General features: G+C 47.6%; 1 protein-coding gene across 3 annotated transcripts in view; it reads left to right on the top strand.

The window, feature by feature from the left end:
* Positions 1–23280, top strand: part of SHROOM4 (shroom family member 4) — a 214771-nt gene that overhangs the window by 164788 nt on the left and 26703 nt on the right. For all 3 annotated transcript variants that reach the window (XM_032397927.1, XM_032397925.1, XM_032397926.1), the window contains 3 exons: positions 2248–2382; positions 4927–7408; positions 12525–12586. In XM_032397927.1, coding sequence (XP_032253818.1) covers positions 2248–2382; positions 4927–7408; positions 12525–12586 — 2679 coding nt within the window. The remainder of the gene's footprint in view (positions 1–2247; positions 2383–4926; positions 7409–12524; positions 12587–23280) is intronic.

Genomic DNA, 23280 nt, shown 5'->3' with positions numbered 1-23280 from the left:
TGTTAAACCCTGGACTCAGAAGAACTTCGGAAATCCTGGATATGGGAGAAGGGCCCCAAATAAGTGAGGTACCCTGTTCTCCACTGTATTCTCCCTCAGTGCCTAGAAGCATAGTACACAGTAGACACACATGGATCATAGTATGTAGCAGTACATAGTACTTCCGTGAGCTGCTTTATACATAGTTGTTAATGGGTGACTACCACCTAAGAGTAGCTGGAAGGATTTCTAGCATCATGGCTTTGTGCATGAGACTCTGGAAGAGAGCCCCCACCTCCTCCCCCGCCAAGGTCTTCTTGTGCTTCAAGCCTCCCTGCTGGGCACTCTGAAACCCATAATAGAGCACTATAGTTAAAAGTGGGGGCCTCACTTGCCTTTCCTCCCCATAAATCCTAGCCAGGGCCGCTGACCTGTGGCTCTGGTTCCTGAACTTTGACAAGCAGCTTCCCTTGCCCTTCCTCTCACACCTCCTTGTCCGTGTCTGGCCTGTTACCACTCAACCCATGTTTTCCCCAGCAGGGCCATTCTTCTCAGGACTATCTTTTTAGGCCTTGGGCCTCTAGAGCCGTGCACTTCTGGGATTTTCTGTGTTTCCGCTGGGGTGAGGGGCATTCCCAGCTAGGATGGAATCCAGCTCAAGTCTATTCATACTGCTCCTGGGAGGTAGAGAGCTGATTTAACACACTAGATAACAAGCTTGTTCAAAACAGGGCCCCTTATCCTAGTCAGCTCTGTACCCTCAGTGTCTAGTATGGAGCTTGTCACAGTAAATGACTGCATAAATTAGTAAAGAAGCTATCCTCTTTCTCTTTCACATCTCCTTATTTATCATCCTTTTCTCTTACTCTGTCATTCATCGCTCTCTCTACCACCCATTCCCCTTTACTATGTATTTCTCTATAACGTCTCTCAGTTTTCTCCCTTTCTGTCATTTGTTTTTCTTGGTATCCTCTCTCACTCTTTTTTTTTTTAAGATTTTTATTTATTTATTTGAGAGAGAGAGAGCACAAGCAGGCAGAGGGGCAGAGGGAGAGGGAGAAACAGACTCATTGCTGAGCAGGGAGCTGACGTGGGTCTCGATCCCAGGACCCTGGAATCATGACCCGAGCCAAAGGCAGACGCTTAACCGACTGAGCCACCCAGGCGCCCCGATCCTCTCTCACTCTTATCTCTATCATCCACCTGGTCCTTCTGACATCTGTCTTTTTCTTGCTTACTTGCTTTCTGTCCCTCGCTCCCCCACCTCATCAGTCTTCTCCTAATCTTCTGGCACAACCCATGTCCCACGTGTGCTCTGCTCTTCCCCATGTCATTCTTCCCCACTTGCAAGGGCGGCGTCTCTTCACAGGGAATATACCAGAGGACAAGAATGGGTCTTGTCTAAGCTGGTCAGCGCAAGAGTAAGGCGGCGGCCTCCAGCACCAGACAGACCCTGTGGTTGCATCCAGGGCCCTGGCCTCAAACCTGTTTCCCTTTAGGTACCCCTGCCGTGCTGAGCAGCCAGTCTCTTCTGTCAGCCTCGCCCTGCGCCCTTCACCACTTTGTGCTATGTTCCCTGGCAGGAGTTGGGGCTCTTTGCCCCCCTCTTTGCCTGCAAACGCGGGCGTCTCACCTCTGTACCCATCTTAGCCTTCACTCTCTCAGGGCCTTCACCAGGCTTTATTTGAATTCGCTCTCTCGCTCTCACTCATCTGTAAGCTCTCAAGGGCAGCGATGGTGTTTGATTCATGTCTGTATCCCCAGAGCTGTGCCCAGACGGTACATACAACAAATGCTTATCAAATGAACAAGTGAAAACTGGAGGATTCGCAGCCTCGTGTTGACTTGTTTGAACTTCCCAATCACTTGCCTCTTCTTTTCGTAGAGAAAAAGTGGGAAGACTGACCAGATTGATTTTTTTTTTTCTCAAAGAAAACTTAGGGTAGCTCACTGTTTACTGGGCAGCAGTACTCATTTCTTCCACAGATACTTACTGAGCATCTACTATGGTGTCTGGCACTGCTTGGGATACACCCACGAGCAAAACCGCCCTGCGGAGCCAACATTCCGTGTAGCCACACCTCGCCCTCAGGATGAAGGAGATTTGAGTGCTGGGAGCTGAGGAGGGCCACTAAGATTCCTATATCAGCTCCTTGCAAGATGTTCTCCCTCATTTAAGGGAAAGCGCGGGTGGGGGGCGGAAGCTGCATGGGAAGTGATTTCAGCCCTGGTTCCCTAAGCTGACTTCCTGTCCCTTTCTTGCTGTAGGAGAAACGCCCCTGTCAGTAGGCCGCACTCATGGCATGTGGCCAAGCTGCTGGAGGGATGCCCTGAAGCGGCCACCACCATGCATTTCCCTTCTGAAGCCTTCAGCTTGTCCTGGCATTCCGGCTGCAACACGAGGTGAGTCTAGAACACGCCCCCTCAAGGTAGGCGGGAGGGTAGACAACCTGGCCATGTCCCCTCTTCTGCTCTAGTCCCCGTTAGATGTTGCAGAGCCCAGAGCGCTGTAATGGAAAACGGAGTGGGAATCCGTAGTCCCTGGGTTCTAGTCCTCAGCTACTTACTGCCAATTCTCTATGACTTTGGGACAGTCCCTTCCCTTCTAGAAAATGTTTCCTTGAAATACTTACCTCATGTGGCTTGCGAGACACCGCACTCTCCTGCTTCTCATCCTACTTCAGCGGCTGCTCCTTTGCCCTCTTTTCCCCTGGTTCTTCCTCATCCCCCCCCCCCCCCCCCGCCCGGTCTCTTAATGCAGGAGGGCATGGGGACTCAGTTCTGGTCCTCTTCCCTAGCTACAGTGACTCACTGGTGATCTCATCCAGAGTTCATCAGCTCTGTCACAGAGCCAAAGCCTTCAGACTGGGCACCTCCCTGAATAACAGGGTCTACTTGCCATGAGGATGTCTCAGTTCAGTGGGGCCCGGTATTGCCTGTTGTCAGAACAGCTGCCCAGAAGAGGCAGAGAACTTTTTCTGTGAAAACTCAGAGCGAGCAAAGCTGACCTTTCCCTTCCACACCAAGATCTTCCCTCTCAGGAGGAATTTCTGTTGATGAGGCTCAGGGAAGGCACGCGCTGAGTTTGCCCCCAGTCAATGGCTTTATTTGGCTTCGGAAGACAGGGGCTCCGAGCAGAGGCGGAGACAGTTTTGTTCTGAAAGAATACACTGAAACATTCTGAGCTTGGCTCCTGTTTGAGTGGGGGTGTGGTTGTTTGCAGCAGGAAGGGTGGCAGGGTGGGTGGCGGGATCCCTTGCCAACAAGGGACTGATGGATTCTTAGCCCAGAGGTCAAGTGAGCAGAGTGGCTAAGGGGCGAGCAGGGAGCAAGGATTAAGGAAGGCTGATCTGAGGGTCTTGTGGGCCCCTGCCACCGCTCATCTCTGGCTTTCTGAACTCTGGCCTTTCTGAGAACAGTCTGCGACCTCTGGGGTTCTAGTCATTGGGAGTTACTGGCATGACTTGGCTCACTTTGGCTTTGTTTGTGGGAAATGGTACTTAAAATTCAAGATTGTGTCTGACCACGGTCCCTGCCTTGGTCTCCCTGGTTTGGCTCGGCTGTGGGGGGATGAGCGAGGGAAGGTAGTGGTACAGAGGGTGCTCGTAACAAACAGCAATTAAAACAAAAGGCAAATGAGCAGCAGCTAACGTGTGTTGAACCTTTTCTAGGTGCCCAGACTGTGACAAGAGCTTTACATTTATTAACTGATTTCACCCACAAAGCAACCCTCTGATACAGATATTATTATTAGTCCCATTTTTTAAAAGATTTTATTTATTTATTTGAGAGCGAGAGACAGAGACAGAGAGGGAGAGCAAGAGCAGAGGGAGAGGGAGAAGCAGACTCCCCACTGAGCAGGGAGCCCGATGCGGGGCTCGATCTCAGGACCCTGAGATCATGCCCGAGCCGAAGGCAGACGCTTAACCGACTGAGCCACCCAGACGCCCCTTATTAGTCCCATTTAACAAATAGTATAGCAGAAGAGCTAAGACACTGGACTCATAGAGGCTTGGGTTCAAATTCTAGCTCTGCTTCTTTAGCATCTGTGTGAGCCGGCCAGTTTACCTCGCTAAGCTCGTTTTTTGGCTGTAAGGTGGCGATACTGATCTCTCCCCTTCAGTTTGAGATGAGACATCGTAAAGTGCTGGCGCACTGTTGGCCCTTGGTCAATGGTCAGGTTTCCTAGCATCAAGAAGAAAACGGGGGGTTGCCGAAATTCTGGCCGTGTCTGGGTCACAAGCTATAGCTGGGTCATCTTCAGAAAAATCACCTCCTCAGAATCACTTCCTTTTGCAGGGCTTGCTTTACTCCAGCCGTTCTCAAAAGTGTAGTCCCTGGGCCAGCAAAGAGTACCAGCATCACCTGGGAACTTGTTAGAAGGACAAATTCTCAGGGTGCACCCAGACGTAGCACTCGGGGGATGGGACCCAGGGACGTGTGTTTGGACGAGGCCTCCCTGCGCTCCCTGACACACACTCTAACTCAGCAGCCCACTGACTTACAAAATGGGCTGGCTGAAATTGAATCAACCCTTTAGAGCCCCTCTCTGATACTAATATTCTATGATTGTCTCTCCTGGCCGAGAGCCACATGCTGACTCCCTAAGGACGGTGACAGGCCAGAAGCCATTCTAGACTCACTGGCGGCAGGGAAACAGAGCATAAGCCCCAGTGGAGTTCTTACACTTTTCGTCTCTGGGATCTTGCCCTCTCCTGCTCCCATACGTTGTCTTGTGTCCCATTTTACCACATCTCTGTGGCGCCCCCGTGTCCCTATCTTTCGCTGTTTCCCTTGCTTCCCTTGTGGCCTTATCGCCTTCTTATTTGCGGCATGGGTGTTCTGCCTTCTCTGGGTTGTTCTGCCTTCTCCCGTGGCAGGGCTGGCCGGGGTGGGAAGGGGATCTGGTCATTTGGCTGACTAACCAGTGTGCCCTGTGTCTTGCAGTGACGTGTGTGTGCAGTGGTGCTCACTTTCCCGCCACTGCAGCACTGAGAAAAGCAGCTCCATTGGCAGCATGGAGAGCCTGGAGCAACCAGGCCAAGCTACCTATGAGGGCCACCTCTTGCCCATCGATCAGAACATGTACCCCAACCAGCGTGACTCAGCCTATAGCTCCTTCTCAGCCAGCTCGAACGCCTCTGACTGTGCCCTTTCCCTCAGGCCAGAGGAGCCGGGCTCCGCAGACTGCCTCACGCAAGGCCCGGGGCCAACTAAAGCCCCTAACGGCCAGCCCAGTGTGGCCGAGACCTCAGGAGGCAGCCGGCGCAGCGACGGGGGCCACCTGACTCCCAGCTCCCAGATGTCATCCCGCCTGCAGGAGGCCCACCCCTCGGGGCCTGCCAAGGCTGCCGGAGGTCCACCACAGCCTCCAGTGAGGCGAGATAGTCTCCAGGCCTCCAGAGCCCAGCTCCTCAACGGAGAGCAGCGCAGGGCTTCTGAGCCTGGGCACACGTCGCAGCAGAAGGAGAAAGTGAGCTTAGACACCGTGCTATCCCCAAGGAACCCTAACAGGTTCTGCTGCCTCAGCGGGCAAGACCAAGTGACAAACGAGGGCCATCAGAACTGTGAGCTCAGCCAAGCTCCTGAACCCAGCCAGCAGGACTCTGAGCATCTACTGATGGAGGCCTCAGCCAAAGCGGTCGGATTCCCAAAAGTGTATGACAAAGCTTCCAGCATAGATTCCAGCCCCCTCAACAAGGCTTCAGCCGAGCTAGCTAAGGCTTCTTCTTTTGGCAGCGCTCCACACGTCACAGGACCCACAGGGCACCGCCACAGTGCCCCGGAACAGCTGCTGGCGTCCCACTTACAGCATGTACACCTTGATACCAGGGGCCGCAAGGGCACGGAGCTCCCAGCCGGGCAGGCCAGCCATGAGTGGACTCTGTCACCTTTGCATGGCAACCACGCAGGGCAGAAAAGTCCATGTGCCCCTACGGGAGGAGCCCAGGACCAGCCCAGCAAAGACGGAAAGGCCAGGCAGGTGGATGATAGGCCCTTGGGTTCAGGGCACCCGAGCCCAAGCAGTTCCCCACACACACAGGCTGACGGACACCCTCCAGAGAAAGGCTTCCAGGACCCGAGCAGAGCGTGCCGAGCAGGCAGTGAACTAGCCAGCCAGCAGCCCTCCTCTGCCTCTGGATCCCTTGTTCCACAAGCCAGGGATTGTTCTTCAACCACTAAAGGAGCTGGTAGCACAGGGGCCACTGAAGAAGGGAACAGCGAACCCAAGGAATGTGGCCGGGGGGGCGGTAGGCGGAACGGAGGGCCCCGGGGCCGCTCAATCCAAAACCGGCGGAAGAGTGAGCGTTTTGCTACCAATCTGCGTAATGAAATCCAGAGGAGGAAGGCCCAGCTCCAGAAAAGCAAGAATCCCTTGCCGCAGCTGTGTGACACTAAGGAGCCAGTGCAGGAGACCGAGGAGCCCCTAGAAAGTACTCCACCTCCTGCCTCCAGCTCATCTCTTCTGTCCTCATGTAAAAAACCACCCAGCCCCAGAGACAAGCTCTTCAACAGGAGCATGATCCTCAGGGCTCGGTCTTCAGAGTGCCTCAGCCAAGCCCCAGAGACCCATGAATCTAGGACAGGTTTGGAGGGACAAATAAGCCCCGGCCGGAGGCCTGGCCCGCCCTCCGTGAGCCTGAACACCTGGTGGAAAGCATCGGACCCCTCGTCCTCAGACTCTGCGAAGACAAGTGTTCACCGCGGAGTCCGCGGAGGTCACTGGAGGTGGTCTCCAGAGCACAACCTGCAGCCGCGTGTGGCACGAGCCGTGGAAGGCCCTCCTAACCCAGGTGACAGCAAGGAATTGAAGGCTTCTGCTGCCCAAGCTGGGGAGGAAGCTATCCTCTTGCCCTTTGCCGACAGAAGAAAGTTCTTTGAAGAGAGTAGCAAATCCTTATCTACATCTCATTTGCCAGGTTTAACCACTCATAGCAATAAGACTTTTACCCAGAGACCAAAACCTCTAGACCCAAACTTCCAGCCGATGAGCTCCAGCTATAGGGAATTGAGGCGCCATCCGATGGACCAGCCCTACCATTCCACAGACCAGCCATATCGCGCCCCAGACCAATCCTATCATTCTCTGTCACCCCTTCAGCCAGAAACCCCCACCTACTCAGAATGTTTTGCAAGCAAAGGTCTAGAACAATCCATGTGCTGCAAGCCGCTGCGCTGCGGTGATTTTGATTACCGCAGGACCTGCTCTTACTCCTGCAACATCCAGGGAGCTTGCATTTATTGTTCTGGGGAACTCTGCCCTGCTCTGCGAAAGAGAAACATGATGCCAAACTGCTACAACTGTCGATGCCACCACCACCCGTGTGTCCGGTGTTCAGCCTGCTGTCATAATCCCCCGCATGGTGGCCCCGACGACGGCAGCCTGGCGCCCGGCAACACCTGGAAGCCCAGGAAGCCGACAGTGCAGGTGAGGCCTTGGTTCTTGGATGGGTTTGCTTCGTTATTCTCCCGGTGAGGAGAAAGCGAGGGAGAGCTCTGGAAAATATCACAACTCCAATCCCTTGAAACCGTACCCTGGCTTCGCCACATGCTATTTTCATAACCCTGGGCAAGACACTCGGCCACCGCAATTGCAGTTAACGCACCTTGAGAGTTAGGTGAAAATAGCATTATTTTTTCTTCACAAAACGGACAGAACCAGGATTTGTATCCTGACTGTAAAACGGGTATCTGAGTGACCTTGAGCAAGTCGTGCAACCACCAGAACTTGCAATCGCATGATTTTGAAAGGGCAAAAGAGAGAATTTTTGCCTCATAAAATGGCCAGTGCTGAGACAAGTCTTATGACCTCATCTCTAAAGACGGGGGGAAATAATGGCTGCCTCACAGATCCAGTTGTAAGGATCAAAACAGGCCCAGTGCCTGACAGAAAATAGCACTTATTCCCTTCCATTTCCTGCTTACAAACTACTTGGAGCGGCAAACTTTGCAGATGTCCCCCGGGTTCTGCTTTTAGAGATTTGACCTGTCTGGGTTTCTAAAGAACAAATCCTTATGCCCTTCTCCAGCCTATCTTTGTCAGAGACCCAGGGCTAGACTAGCCGTTGTTATACCCTGGTTATGGCCTACCACCCCAACACAGGCCACCACCATCCCCCAGGGTACTTCTGAGAGGATCCCCTATGTCCTTCGTGATCCCTGCCACATTCCTGCCCCATGGCTTCCCTAGCACCACCTTTTGGCTGGCGCACTCAGACCAGAAGTGAATTCCTGTGTCGAAATGTTATTGCCTAGGCAGACACTTCTGAATGACTCAGTGTATGAAATTTCTCAATACACATTCTTTGAAAAAAAAGGAACCTTAGGGGTGAAAGAAGCCTTACCCAAAAGAGTATATACTATTCCTTTTATGTAACATTCTAGAACAGCTCTTCAGTGGGAAACAAGTTCAAAACAGTGGTTACCTACAGAAGGTATCTGTAGATTGAGGGGAAGAGATTGAGGGGAAAAGGCATGAGGGAACATTGTCAGATGCTGATAATGTTCTGTATCTTGGTAAGCGTTTGAGTTACCCAGGTGTATGCATTCATGAAACCTCAACAAATGTACGCTGAATATTTGCGCATTTCACTGGAGGTAAATTTTGCCTAAAAACATTAGAAACAAATATCAAACTTCATTTAATAATACGTATGCTGACGTTTCTGAGCTATATTGAGGTACACAACTTACGGTTTTCAGCATACAGATGTTGCACGTATTTTGTTATTTATCCTTAGGATTTCATGTTTTTGATGCTATTGTAAATAGTATTGTTTTCTTAATATCAAGTTCAAATTCATTTTAATACTATATGGAAATAACAATTTAATTCTCTGTGTTGGCCTTGTATCCTGCAACCTTGCGGAACTCACTTATTAGTTCTGGTAGCTTTGTGGTAGACTTTAAAAGATTTTCTACATAGACAATCATGTCATCTGCAAATGAAATTGGTTTTTACCTTCCTTTCCATTGTGTATGCCTTTTCTAGGGGAGGGGGGCCTTACTGCGCCATCTAGGACCTCCGATACAATGTTTCGTAGAAGTGGTAAGTGTGGCCAGTGTTGCTTTGTTCCTAATCTTGCTCTAGTAAGCTTGATGTGATCTGTAGGTTTTTCATAGATGCCCTTTGGCGGGTTGAGGAAGTTCCTTTTCATTCCTAGTTTGCTGAGAACTTTTATCAGGAGTGGATGCTGGATTCTCTAAAGCGCTTTGTCTATAGCTACTGAAATGATCCTATAGTTTTCTCTTTTACTCTATTGATATGGTGAATTATAATTGATTGATTTTTGAAATAAGAACTAGACTAGCATTGCCAGATTAAATCCTACTTGGTCATGACATAGTATCCCTTTTCTATGTTACTAGATTTGATTTGCGAATATTTTGTTAAGGATTTTTGTGTTTATGTTAATCAGGGATTTTAGTCTGTAGTTTTCTTATATTGTCCTTGTCTGGTTTTCATGTCAAGGTGCTGGCCTTACCAAATACGTTGGGAGGTGGCCCCTCCTCTTCCATCTTCAAGAAGAGTTTGCATTCGATTGGTATTATTTCTTCCTTAAGTGTTTAGTAGAATTTATCATCGAAGGCATCGGGACCTGGAGTTTTCTTTGTGGAAAGATTTTAAGCTACACATCCCATGTCTTTACTAGATATAGGTCATTTCGGTCACCTATTTCTTCTTGAGTCAAGAAATCTTTCTATTTCCTTTACGTTTTCAAATTTCTGGGGATAAAGTTGTCACTTACTTGAAAATACATGAAGAAGGTAAGACAGATTGGTGGGCAGATTGAGGAGTGAACAGGTATGGGATAAGGCAGTTTTAGTAAAATATTAATTGTCAGATCTAAGTGGTGGATATATGGGTAATTGTATAAACTTGTTCAACTTTTCTGTATGCTTGAAAAGATTTATAACAAAATGTTGAAGCAAAGAGGAGAGGAAATATAAAATAATGGCTAGAGGGCACTGATGCGGGAACCAGACCACCTGTGTTCAAATCCCCAAGCTTTCCCATCTCAAAAAAACACGCAGGTAATAGTACCTACTTCATAAGTTGGTTGTGAGGATTAAATGATGAAACATGTGTAAAGCCCTTAGAACAGTGACTACTGGATAGTAATCATCTTGTAAGTGTGAGTTATTTTCTCCTAAAACCAGGGGAGATTTTGGCTTAGCTTGAAACGCTTGCCGAAAGAAGGTTCTGCAAGTAGACAGTAGAGAAACGGGGCTGAAGCTGGGAGAGAGGAAATGATGGCTCGCCGAAGTGTCAGCCCAGAGCTAGTAACTCCATAGGGGAAGGAGGTGAAAGTTCCAGGTTGCAGCGGTTGGCGGAGGCAATGGAGGTGTACCCACACCATGCCTCTCCTTTTGTGCTCTGAGGGAGGGGGACACACTGGGCTCCCAGTGCCTGTTAGACCAGCTCAGCAGGTCTGCTTAGACACTAGGCTTTCAGATACGTGGAGCCACTTCGTGCCTATTTCTACCCCTGCCACCTGACCCCACACACGTACACACCTCAGACGAAAGGAAAACTTGCAGCATGGGATAGGACACCCCAGCTCAAATGACCAATTGTATGACACAAGGTATAATAGGATCCCCATTTTATAGCCAGGGAAGCTGAGGCTCAGAGGGCTCACCCATCTAGCAAGTGGCAAAGCCCAAACTTGAACAGCATCATAGTAACTAACATTTGAGTATCCACGGTGCACCAGGTACTCATTTACTCCTCGATACGGTGTCAGGAAATAGGTCGTGTTATTATGATGATCTCACCATGAAATAGCTGGGGGACACCAGCTAAAGAGAAGCTGAGTACTTGGCCTGAGGTCACACAGCTAGAAAAGGGCAGGTGTGGGATTTGAATCCATGTCCTCTAGCTTCAGAGGCCAAGCTCCTAGTTGTGCTACCCTGTCTCTCCATAAGCTGACGGAAAAGCCCAGGCCCTCTCCAGCGTGGCAGGATGCCTTCTGGCTGTATGGCTTCCACTGGGGCGGCAGGCGATCCCCATCTGCAACAAGCCGAAGGGATAAGTGTCTCGTTGGTTCAAAGAGCACAGGCGATTTACGGCAACCTAAGTGGCTCAAAGGAAAAAAGGAAGGTGATATACTGGGGAGCTGAGAAGGAGGCTGCAAATGGGGACAGGACTCTGTTTGGTTTGGCCACTGCTACTTACTGAGCACTTTCCACAGGGCAAGGACAGGAAATCCTGGCTCCCACTGTGGCTGAATGAGTAATAGTGTCTTTGAGGGCAGGGACATCTCAGAAGGGCGTCGAGGCGGAGTCTGAAGTCTAACAAGTGGTCAGAGCAGCTCTAACATGACAGGTACAGGCAGGAACCGCTCTGGTCTTGGGAAAGCTATAAAACCTCATCTTTTCTGTGGCTCCTGACATCTACAGCCTCCTACATGCTGAGCACTGTGCTAGGCATCCTCTAGGCGCATCCTGCTTTGTTCTCACTCCTGGGAAGCCGGCAAAGCTTGATAGCGTAGTCTTTATTTGCCAGATAGGAAGCTGAGGTTCAGAGAGGTGACATAACTTCCTTCAAATAACACAGCTAATAAGTGTCTCAGCCAGAATGACTGACACCAAGTATCTTACCCCCAAAAGGGAGTAAATTTTTGTTGTTTGTTTTTTGTTTTACTGGGCAAAGGTAATAAAACTTTGAACAGGACCAATAATAGCATTGGAGAGAGGGAATTTGGAAGATCCGTGAGGTTTAGGAAAAATTGTGCGTTCCCAGTGAGCTAAGCTCTAAGTTGCTAGATAGAGGATGCTGGATGCAAAATCGGGGAGAGTGTCCGAGGCAAATTTGCATCAGGTTTGGAGCTAGAATAGGAAGGAAAGGACATTTTTTTACAAATGACCTCTGTGGCTTGGGCTACAGAGTAAAGGGTTGCTTGGGCAAAGCCCTTAAGGAAAGAATGCCCGGGGTGGAGAATGTGCTCCCATAATGTGGGGAATGTGGCACCTGGTGCTGGGAGGAGAAAGAGGAGGAAGGGCCCCTGCAGTACAGGGGTGCCCTGGCATGCATGCTCTCCATCTGCCTCACCCTGGGAGAAGGTTGCAGCAGGAGCCTCGGGCCACAAAGCCCCCTCAAGGGCCAGGGCTTCCAAGAAGATGCTTTCTATGTGAGAAGAGGCAAGAGGAATGAGCAGGTCCACCCGGCAGAACAAACAAAAAGACCTCCTTCACAAGAGCCAGAGCAAACAGCAAACGTGCTAAACTGGTTTATAACGTGGTTTGGGAGGGGAGTGCAGAAAGAGAGGGAAACACAGACTTTCTAGAGCACACGATCCAGGTCCCTGAGTGCTCTCTTTCGTCTCTGCATGCCCCCAGCTGTTCACCGGGCCTCCTGACAAGCAAGGCAGCCCTCCAGGTACTTGTTTCTCTAGCCGACGTGGGAGAGTAGAAGAAACCAATTGGGGGCGGGGGGGGGGGGTTCTGGCCAGGGACGGGCTCCTGACCTCTTCACATTTTTGAGGCCATCTGGATACCTGTCTGCTCAGAGCTCCCTAACTTATCAGAATTTTGCCTTGCAGGAATTTCCTGGGGACAAATGGAAACCAATAACAGGAAACAGGAAGACCAGCCAGTCAGGGAGGTAAGTGATTCCTCAGGGAGCTGGGGCGAGTTGGTGTCTCTGAGGCTTCTATAGAATTGCTAAGATCTTGTGTTTGCTCAGTTTCCTTTGAGGAACCCGGCCTGGTGTCCATACCAAGAACTTGATACCATAGATGTAATCTAGCCCGCCCCCCAGGCAGCTGGGCTACAGACCCAACTGATCACTAGGACATTTTGGAACATGGAGTAGTCAGGCACTGTTGTGGGCATTGCGCCCATCAGCTCAGAGGCCTGGGGCAGGCCTACCCAGGCGCAAGGACGCGTGGGAGCAGATCATGCCGAAATATAGATGAGAAGGCATAAACGGTGCCTGCCTTCCCAGCGGCCATTGGGCAATCGGAGAGGACAGAGAGGAGGTAAGACCGTCCGGCTACCGCTCTGCCTTTGCTTCAGTTGTTGGAGGCACTTGTCTCTTGGGCTCAGCCACCGTTCTTTTTCTAGGACTTGTTGAGAACTTAGGGTCTGCTCTTGAAAGTCCAGGGACAGGTCATGCTAGTGATAGATTAAAATTCCTGGAAGAAGGTAGGGACATTTTTGCAAATGGCACATAGGGCTTGGACTAGAGGGAAAAGGGTTTCCTGGGCGAAGCCTTTAAGGAAAAAAAAAAAAAAATGCCCAGAGTGGAGAGTCTGCTCCTGTAATATGGGGAACCTGGCACCTAGAACTCATGTTCCCCAGAGATGAGCCGGCCTGCTATAAGGAGTGGACAGTTACTTTTGCCGGGTTGCTCTCCATCAGCCTGGCAGGACCCTCTTTTTTGTGAAATTCCTTAATATATTCTTTTAGCCAGTTCCTCTCCAGGCCAAATTATACAAGATAGCCCTAAATCATATTGATTCTTTAACTCAACCTCTAGAAATGAAGGGGGAACAGGGAAGAAGGCCCTTAGCCATGCCTCTGTGTGGGCACCAAGGGAAAGGACTAGATTCTGGGTCTCTTGACCCCCCAAAGAGCCCAGGGTTCTTTCTGGGGGGTCTACATTATCCCCTGTGATTTGGTGAGATAGTCAGGAATAATTTGGGCTTTCTGTTGACTCCAAAGTCTGAGAAACCTATCAGTTTTCTGGTTGGCCATGAAAAAAGGGAAGAACCCAACATTTATGAATAATCTGTCAGTCACTGGGCTGGACCCTTTTTAACTCATAGTCTCATTTATTCTCCACAACAGTTCACTTTTGACCTATTTTATAGACGAGGTCCAGAGAGATTATACAACTTAGCTGAGGTCACACGACCCAGTTTTGTCTGGCCCCAAAGTTTATGCCTTTCCCCTTATAAGTGCATCAAGTAGGATCCCTAAGGAAACCTTTCAAAGGGATCCCTCAGCATCATGTCTTAGAAGTCTGAGGCCTGGGTGGGTGTGCTATGGGACTCTATGGCTGATCAGATTCCCCTCTGCGGACTAACTTGTACCATGTCCTTAGAGAGATCATTTCAGTCTGGTGCGTCTGCTGAGTTTCCCATACTAGACTGAGACCTTTGAGAGAGGAGACCACATTTTGGCTGTAGACTCCTCTGTCCCTAACACAACGCCTGACACAGAGAAGTTGCTCAAGAGGTATTTGTCATTGGCTTACCAACTGAAGAAACACAGCCTCCTCCACCATCAAATGGGTGAAATGACACAAAAATAATAATGTTAACTAACCTTTCTTGAGCATGGTGCTCTATTCTGGCACCGTTCAAAGCACTTTACAAATATTTACAGCTGACCCTTGAAATGACACAGGTTTGAATCACATGGGGCCACTTATCCATGAATTCTTTTTCAATGAATACAATACAGCACAGTGAATGTATTTTTCGTTATGATTTTCTTAATAACATTTTCTTTTCCCTAGCTCGCTGTATCATAAGAATATAGCATATAATGCATAGAACATACAAAATATGGGCTAACTGATTGTGTTATCAGTAAGGTTTCCAGTCCACAGCAAGCTATTAATAGTTAAGTTTTTGCAGAGTCAAAAGTTACACATGGATTTTCAACTGCTTTGGCGGGGGAGGGGGTGAGGGGTGGTACCCCTAACCCCCCATTGTTCAAAGGTCAACTGTATTTATCACCATAACCTTAAGGGGTAGTTATTATTAGACTCTGTTTGACAGAGAGAAGAGACTGAAGGATACACAGATAAATTCATTTGCCTGACGTCCCACAGGTCTGGTAAGTTGACTAGACCCAGGTAGTCTACCTGTAGAGACACTAGACTAACCTACGGCGCCTCTCCAGACTGGTTCTCTTACCAGTCAGGCAGTGAGGGAAGAGGACTTTATTCAAAATCTAGTGTATGTACTGCCTTTTTCGAGGCAAGCAGGGGAATATTAGAGAAAGAGCATCAGGAAGCACAATGCCTGTCCACCCACAGCTTGAGCAAGGAGGACTAACCCACACGAAGTTAAGTAGCAGTAATAATAAATTACCACTTACAAAACAACCTATGTGCTGCCAGCTAAGTTACACATATTTTGTTATGTTTTATATGCCCCAAAACTCTGTCAGGTAGGTATTATTCTAACTAGGGCAGTGGTTTTCAAACTTAAATGTGCTTTGGAAACACCTGGAGGGCTTGTTAAACCACAGACAGGTAGATCCCACCCCTCCCCCTCAACCCCTGCCAGAGAATGTGATTCAGTAGGTTTGGAGTGAAGCTCAAAATCTGCATTCCTAACAAGCTCTGCCAGGTGATGCTGACGCAGCTGGTCCTGGGGTCACACTTTGAGAACCACTGACTCAGATAAAGGAAGTGAGGTTCAGAGAAGTTATGGTAATTTCAGTGAAGGTCTCACAGCTACTAAAGGGACAAACCAGGACTGAAACCCAGCTCTTGCTTGCTTGGGTGAGTGGCCATAAGACGAAAAGTGTCAAATATATGGTTCAAACAAGAAGCATCTGGCACGTGGTACAGGGCCAATACATGATAAATTGTTCTCTATTTAAGTTTGTTGGAGGGTAAGAAAACTGAAGACTGGGACCTACAGGAGGAAAGGCCCAGAGGGGCTAAGCAGAGTATGTTGGAGAAATAAAAGAGTTCTGGCCTTGGAATCAGTCTGCCTGGGTTCAAACCCAGATTCTTATTTTCCCTAGCTGTGTGAGCTTGGCAAGTGGCTGGTCCTCCCTCCCTCCCTCTGTCTCTCACACACGTGCTCTCTCTCTGCCCCATCAGTTTCCTTATTTGTTTTATTTTATTTATTTATTTGACACGGAGAGATAGCGAGAGAGAGAGCATGAGCAGGGGGAGAGGCAGAGGGAGAGGAAGAGGGAGAAGCAGACTCCCCGCTGAGCAGGGAGCCCGATGCGGGACTCCATCCCAGGATCCCGGGACCATGACCTGAGCCGAAGGCAGACGCTTAACCAACTGAGCCATCCAGGTGCCCCAGTTTCCTTATTTGTAAAATGGGGTTAGAGTACCTACCTCCTGTGATTGTTGCTAGGATTAAATGAGCAAATATGCATAAAGCATTTGGAACCAAACCCGGCACAGTAAAGCCTCAGTAAACGGTAGTTGTGACAATAAGGATGAAGAAGGAAGGGGTGGGGGGCAGCAGCTGCAGTAATAGCAGAGAAAAGCGGTGAATAGTGAGGTATCGGACCAGGATAGGTAGACCTCGAAAACTATATAGTATCGCAAATACAGAAGCTATTGAAGGTTATCGATCAGGTAAGTGATGTGATAAATGTGGTACTTGAGGCAACTGGGCTGTATTTGCAGCCTAGCTAGGTTGAAGGAAGAACAGCTTGGGTCAGTGATCCAGGCGTGAACGAGTATGGCCCTGGATTGGGAAAGGGAGGTACAACAGGAACAAAGCAGAAGAGACAGATAAATATGTGTGATATTTTGGGGAGAAAATGTTTATTATGAAAACAATATTACAGGAAATTAAAAACAGAAGAAAAAGCAGCCTTAGTCCTACCACCCTAACACTCTGATTGTTTTCATTTCCCTACCAGGTTTTATCTATAGGTATAGAGATTTTTGTGGCAGAGTTATAATAACTATGTAGATGTGATTTTGTGTGTCCTGCTGCTTTTTTTTTCTCTCCCACTAAGCATTACTTGGTAAACAATTTTTCATGTTGCTGTACAGGCTTCCTCAATAGTTATAAATTTTAATGGCTGCATATTTCACTAGCTTAATGTGCTGTAATTTGCTTAATCATTCCCAAATTGTTGGATAATTAGGTTGTTTCCAATTTCTTGCTATTATAAAGTAATGCTGCAGAAAAATTTTGAGTAGCTATAACCTTTTTCTCATTTTGAACTATCTCATTAAAAACAATTATCCAGAGTTGGGATTACTAGTCGCAACAATATGAACATTCTTATTGTTCTTGATAGATTTCACCAAACTTTTCTCAGGAGGCATTTTACACTGCCATGAGCAATATATAAGGATACCAGTTTCCCCCAAATCTTTTCTTCTGTGGAAAATGCTTCTAATGCAATAGGTGTAAATGGCACCTAGGATAATTTTCATTGGCTTCCTTTGATTATTCTAGTTTGAAATATTTTCATGTGTTTATTTAATATTTGCATCGCTTCTCATGTGAATCGCCTGTTCAAATGATTTCCTTACAAGTAAGTGACACCTTCTGAGGGAAAAGTAGAGAGAACTGGTGACTGGAATTTGGGACAGAAAGGAAATAAGTCAAAAATAACTCCGAGCCCCAGGTGACCCAGAGAAAGTTATTGACAGAGCTGGGGCAGGTGAGAAAGGGGAGCTAGCTTGGTGCAGATGACAAATTTGAGTTGGGGCATGCTGAATTTGAGGTTAGTGAGGAAGATAAGTGGATTCTTTGGAGGAGGTTTGTCGATCAGCCAGCCAGGGGGTAGGATGAGGAAGAAGAACCAGCAAAGGAAACTGAAGGAGCAAGCAGCTGGTGTGACAGAAGAGGTAGGCCAATGCACCATGGCAGAGGATAAGGAGAGGACCGCTACTGGCTTTGACAATTTAGAGTCACAAGTGACCTTCAGGAAAGCAAGCGTAGTGAAGTGGTGGGCCTAGAAAGTAGATGGCATGATGGCCCATAAGGGGAATTCCTAGAAAAGAAATGTACAGGGCTCTTTACACATCATAAATTTACCTGTTTTGGTAAATTTACAATGCCGTGCAATTGTAATCACCATAATCCAATTTTAAGACCTATCCATCTCCCTAAAAAGATCCCTTCTGCCCATTTGCAGTCACTCCCCATTCCCACCCTCAGCCTCCAGCAACCACTAATCTACTTTCGGTTCCTGTGGATTTGCCTATTTGGTACATTTCCTACAAGTGGAATGAGACAAGATGAGGGCTTCTGTGTCTGGCTTCTTTCAGTTCGCATGCTTTAGTGGTTCGTTGTGCTGTAGCATGTATCAGTACTTTGTGCCTTTTCTTTGCCAAATAATATTCCCCTGTATGGATATACCATATTTATTTATCCATTCCTCTATCGGCGGACCTTTGGGTTGTTTTCGCTTTTTAACTATTGTGAATAATGCTGTTATGACCATTCGTGTACAAGTTTCTGCGTGGACATGTTTTCAGTTCTCTTGGGTATATACTTAAGGGGTGGAATTTGGGGGCCATATGGTAATTCTATTAACTTTCTGAGGAACAGCCTGTTTTTCAAAGTGGCTGTACCATTTCACATTCCCACAAGCAATATAGGAAGGTTTCAGTTTCCTTTCATTAATTTAATTTTATTTTTTTAAGATTTACTTATTCATTTGTCAGAGAGAGAGAGAGGTAGAGAGCACAAACAGCAGGAGCAGCAGAGGGAGAGGGAGAAGCAGACTCTTTGCTGAGCAAGGAGCTCGATGTGGGACTCGATCCCAGGACCCTGGGCTCATGACCTGAGCTGAAAGCAGATGCTTAACCAACTGAGCCACCCAGGCGTCCCTCATTTCATTAATTTTAATGCAATGGTTATGTGTTAGTGCCACCGTGTCATAGAAAAATATTTTAAAAGAAGAACTTTAAAAACATAGTTGAACATTTAAAAATGTCTTAAAAGAAGAAATTGGCTGGCAAAAGGAAGGAGAAGTGGCGTGGTAATTAGAGGGAGCAGTAATATTTAATTTAAGTTGATGGTTCTCCAGATGTGGTCCCAGGACCGGCAACCTCGTTATCACCTCTGAACTTGTTAAGGATGCAAATGCTCAAGCCCCACTCAGACCTACTGAATCGGAAACCCGGAATGGGGCTCGCAGTCTGTGTTTTTAACAAGCCCTCCAAGCGATTCTGATGCAAGCTAATTATGAGAACCACTGGTTTAAGTGCAGGTTTGGTCAGGATCTGGGAAACCGGTTTAAATTTAAAAACAGAAGAGAGGTCAATGGAACGAAAAAGAGTATTGGTGCTTAAGATGGATGACAGTTTATGACCTCAGGGAAGATGAAAAGGTCAAGGGCAGAGATGATATTTAAGAGGAGAAATCTTGATGGAGTTTCCGCTCACCTTCCCCTCCAACCCACACACACATTTTTAACATTTCTTATGTCGTTTCTGTCACAATTGGAATGATGGGTGTAGGTGGGAGAATCAAATGTATATTCTTGAGCCACTCTCTTTGCCTGGGAGCCTGCAATGAATTTTAATTCCAGGTAGTTACACTCTTGGTTGTCTCCCTCCACTGTTATTTGGTTTGTGTGCAGAGAATGCAAATGCATTATAATATTAGCAGGAGGGAAAAACAGCGGTGAGTAGATCTGCTGGGAGAAAAAGCTATATACATAAGTGATGTATTTAAAAGCCAAAAGAAAGTATTTTCTAGATTATCTCTTTTGGTTTTCTGTACCTGTGATTGCTTCCTGTGATCCTTTCCATTTCTCCACTTGGCACAGAGCTTTAGAATGTGTAGAGCACTTTTATATACATGGCTACAGTTAATCCTCACAACAACCCTATGCAGTTGAGCCTTATTTTTCCCATTTCACTGATAAGGAAGCCGAGACTCAGGAGAGGCAGTACTATACTGTTATTAACAACAACAACAACAACAACAGAAGGTAGAATAGCTAACATTTATGAAGTGTTTATTATGCGTCAGGCACTGCTGTAAGCATTTCACATGAATCATTTATGATTTATCATGACCCCACGAGATAGTTACCATTTATTGACCCAATTTTACAGATGAGGGAACCTTACAGATAGATGAAAGTCATTTGCCCGAGGTCCGACAGGCATCGGACTCCAGAGCCCTTTGCTTCTGGGATGATAAAGCAAGTACGTGACAAAACTAGACTACGACCCAGGTTTTTCAGTTCTCAGCCTCGGGCTTTCATGCTTCCTTTTATCAAACCACACCATGAGCAGAGTGTGGAATATCCAGTACACATTTCCTATTTGCTGATTGAGTGAAAGAAAATGGATAATTCAGAATTGAATCTCATTGTATTAGGAAGAGTACACTTTTCAGGAAGGCTTTGCCACCTAAGAAGGATGCAGTCTTCCGAGGCATGGAATGATTTGTCAAAAGCGTGACAAAGTGAATTTAAATACTTGGGTATTAATGTAATCCTGGGCTCACAAAACTTATTCCAGGAAAATTATAAAACTCTAATGGGAGAAATAAAGACCTGAATAAATGCATAGCCATACTCTGCTTCAATCTAGGGAGACTAAATATAGCAATGATTACAGTACTCCCTAAGTTAATGTATAGATGTGATGTACTACCGATTAGAGTCATGGTGGGATGCTTTATAGAACTTGTTAAATTCATAGTGAAATTTATCTGGAAGAATAAGTGGGCAAGAATACCAAAGAATACATTTATTTAAAAAGGCAATGATGGAGGCGGGGGAGGGGGGAAGATGGCGGAGGAGTAGGGGACCCTATTTCAACTGGTCCCCGGAATTGAGCTGGATATCTACCAGACCACTCTGAGCACCCACGAAACCAGCCTGAGATGTAAGAAGATCTGGATCTCTACAAACAGAATATCACAGGCGGTTGGTTTCGAGGTACGAAGCGGAGAGCCGTGATTCCGCGGGCAGATATCGGAGGATAAACGGCAGCGGGAGGGAGCCTGGCCGTGGGGATCCTACACTACCGGTGAGTGACAGCCTCGCGCGCTGCGGACAGGGCACAGACTTGCAGACCGGTAGCGTCGGGAAAGGACTTTAGGGCAGCCCCCGGGGTGGAAAACTGGACCTGCAGGGTCGCGCGCGCGAACCGCAGCCCCCCGGACAGAAACCGGAGCGACGGTCGCGCGCACGTGAACTGCAGCCTCTGAGACGGAAACCCGGTGCGCTTGGGTCGCGCCGGTGAACTGCAACCCCCGGGGTGGGAACCCCAAGCGGCCGAGTCACGCGCACGCGAACTGCAGTCCCCGGGACAGAACCCCAAGCAGTGGAGTCGCGCGCGCGCGAACTGGGAGCGGCTGGCGGTTTTAGAAGCACAAAGGGCAGAGACGTGCCCCGACCTGGAGGCAGGACTGGGGGTGCTGCGGAGGGGCGCACAACCCAGGACGCTACAGTTTATAGCAGCACGGACAGAAACGGAGACGGTGTGGCCTGGAGAGCTCACTGAAGAACAGACTGCGGTCTCTCTGCTCTGAGGCAGAGGGTTGGAAACGGTCTCTTCTGCTCCGACTCACGGAAGAGACGCGGAAAGCCACCAGGGAAAGGCGCCAGAGAACAAAAGCCCCAAAGACTGATTCCCACTGAGCCCATCCCCCGCCACAGGGGCGCAGGGCAACTCCGCCCAAACAGGGTTGCCTGAGTAACAGCGCGGCAGGCCCCTCCCCCAGAAGACAGGCTGGGAAAACAAGAGGCCAGCAACCCTAAGGTCCCAAGAAAACAGGTGCATCTTGCTTGGGTTCTGGTCAATAATTTGGACTCCATACCTTCCCTCAAACACCCATCAACAGAATGACTAGGAGGAGGAGCCCCCAAAACAGAAAAGACTCAGAGATTATGACTTATGCTGCAGATTTACAAATGGATGCAGATATAACCAAGATGTCAGAGATGGAATTCAGGCTAGCAATTGTGAAGACAATGGCTACAATGGAGAAATCAATTAATGGCAACATAGAGTCTCTAAGGGCAGAAATAAAAGGTGAATTGGCAGAACTTAAAAATGCTATCAGTGAGATCCAATCCAATCTAGATAATCTAACAGCTAGAGTAACTGAGACAGAAGAGAGAATAAGCGATCTGGAAGACAGTATAATAGATAAAAAGGGAAAAGAGGAGGCTAGGGAAAAACAACTCAGAATCCATGAAAATAGAATCAGAGAAATAAGTGACACCATGAGGCGTTCCAATGTCAGAATAATTGGAATCCCGGAGGGAGTGGAGAGAGAGAGAGGGCTAGAAGATGTATTTGAGCAAATTGTAGCTGAGAACTTCCCTAATCTGGGGAATGAAACAAACAAACATTCGAGTCCTAGAGGCAGAGAGGACCCCTCCTAAGATCAAGGAACACAGGCCAACACCCTGGCATGTAATAGTAAAACTTGCAAATCTTAGAACCAAGGAAAGCATCTTAAGGGCAGTTAGGGGGAAGAGATTCCTTACGTACAGAGGGAGGAATATCAGAATAACGTCAGACGTATCCACAGAGACCTGGCAAACCAGAAAGGCCTGGCAAGACATATTCAGGGTACTAAATGAGAAGAACATGCAGCCAAGAATACTTTATCCGGCAAGGCATTTAGAATGGATGGAGAGATGCAGAGCTTCCACGACTGGCAGAAGTTGAAAGAATATGTGAGCACTAAGCCGGCCCTGCAAGAAATATTAAGGGGGGTTCTATAAAAGGAGAAAGACCCCAAGAGTGATCTACAACAGAAATTTACAGGGACAATCTATAAAAACAACGTCTTCACAGGCAACATGATCACAATTAACTCATATCTTTCAATAATCACTCTCAACGTGAATGGCCTAAATGCTCCCATAAAACAGCACAGGGTTGCAGATTGGATAAAAAGACAGGACCCATCCATATGCTGTCTACAAGAGACTCATTTTGAACCTAAAGATACATCCAGACTGAAAGTGAAGGGATGGAGATCTATCTTCCATGCCAGCGGACCTCAAAAGAAAGCTGGGGTAGCAATTCTTATATCAGACAAATTAGATTTTAAACCAAAGTCTGTAATAAGAGACACAGAAGGACACTATATCATTCTTAAAGGGTCTATCCAACAAGAAGACCTAACAATTGTAAATATCTATGCCCCCAACATGGGAGCAGCCATATACATAAGCCAACTGTTAACCAAAATAAAGACTCATATTGATAACAATACGTTAATTATAGGAGACCTCAATACTCCACTCTCAGCAATGGACAGATCATCTAAGCAGAAAATCAACAAGGAAACAAGAGCTTTGAATGATACATTGGACCAGATGGACCTCATAGATATTTACAGAACAACAGAATACTCATTCTTCTCGAGCGCACGTAGAACTTTCTCCAGAATAGACCATATACTGGGTCACAAATCAGGTCTCAACCGATACCAAAAGATTGAGATTATTCCCTGCATATTCTCAGACCACAATGCTCTAAAACTGGAACTCAATCACAAGAAAAAATTTGGCAGAAATTCAAACACTTGGAAGCTAAAGACCACTCTGCTCAAGAATGTTGGGGTCAACCAAGAAATCAAAGAAGAACTTAAACAATTCATGGAAATCAATGAGAACGAAAACACATCGGTCCAAAACCTATGG

The sequence above is a fragment of the Phoca vitulina genome, unplaced genomic scaffold (genome assembly GCF_004348235.1).
Source record: "Phoca vitulina isolate PV1807 unplaced genomic scaffold, GSC_HSeal_1.0 scaffold107, whole genome shotgun sequence".
Lineage (NCBI taxonomy): Eukaryota > Metazoa > Chordata > Mammalia > Carnivora > Phocidae > Phoca > Phoca vitulina.
Note: the sequence above shows the minus strand (reverse complement) of the source record. Positions and strands in the feature narration are given on the sequence as shown.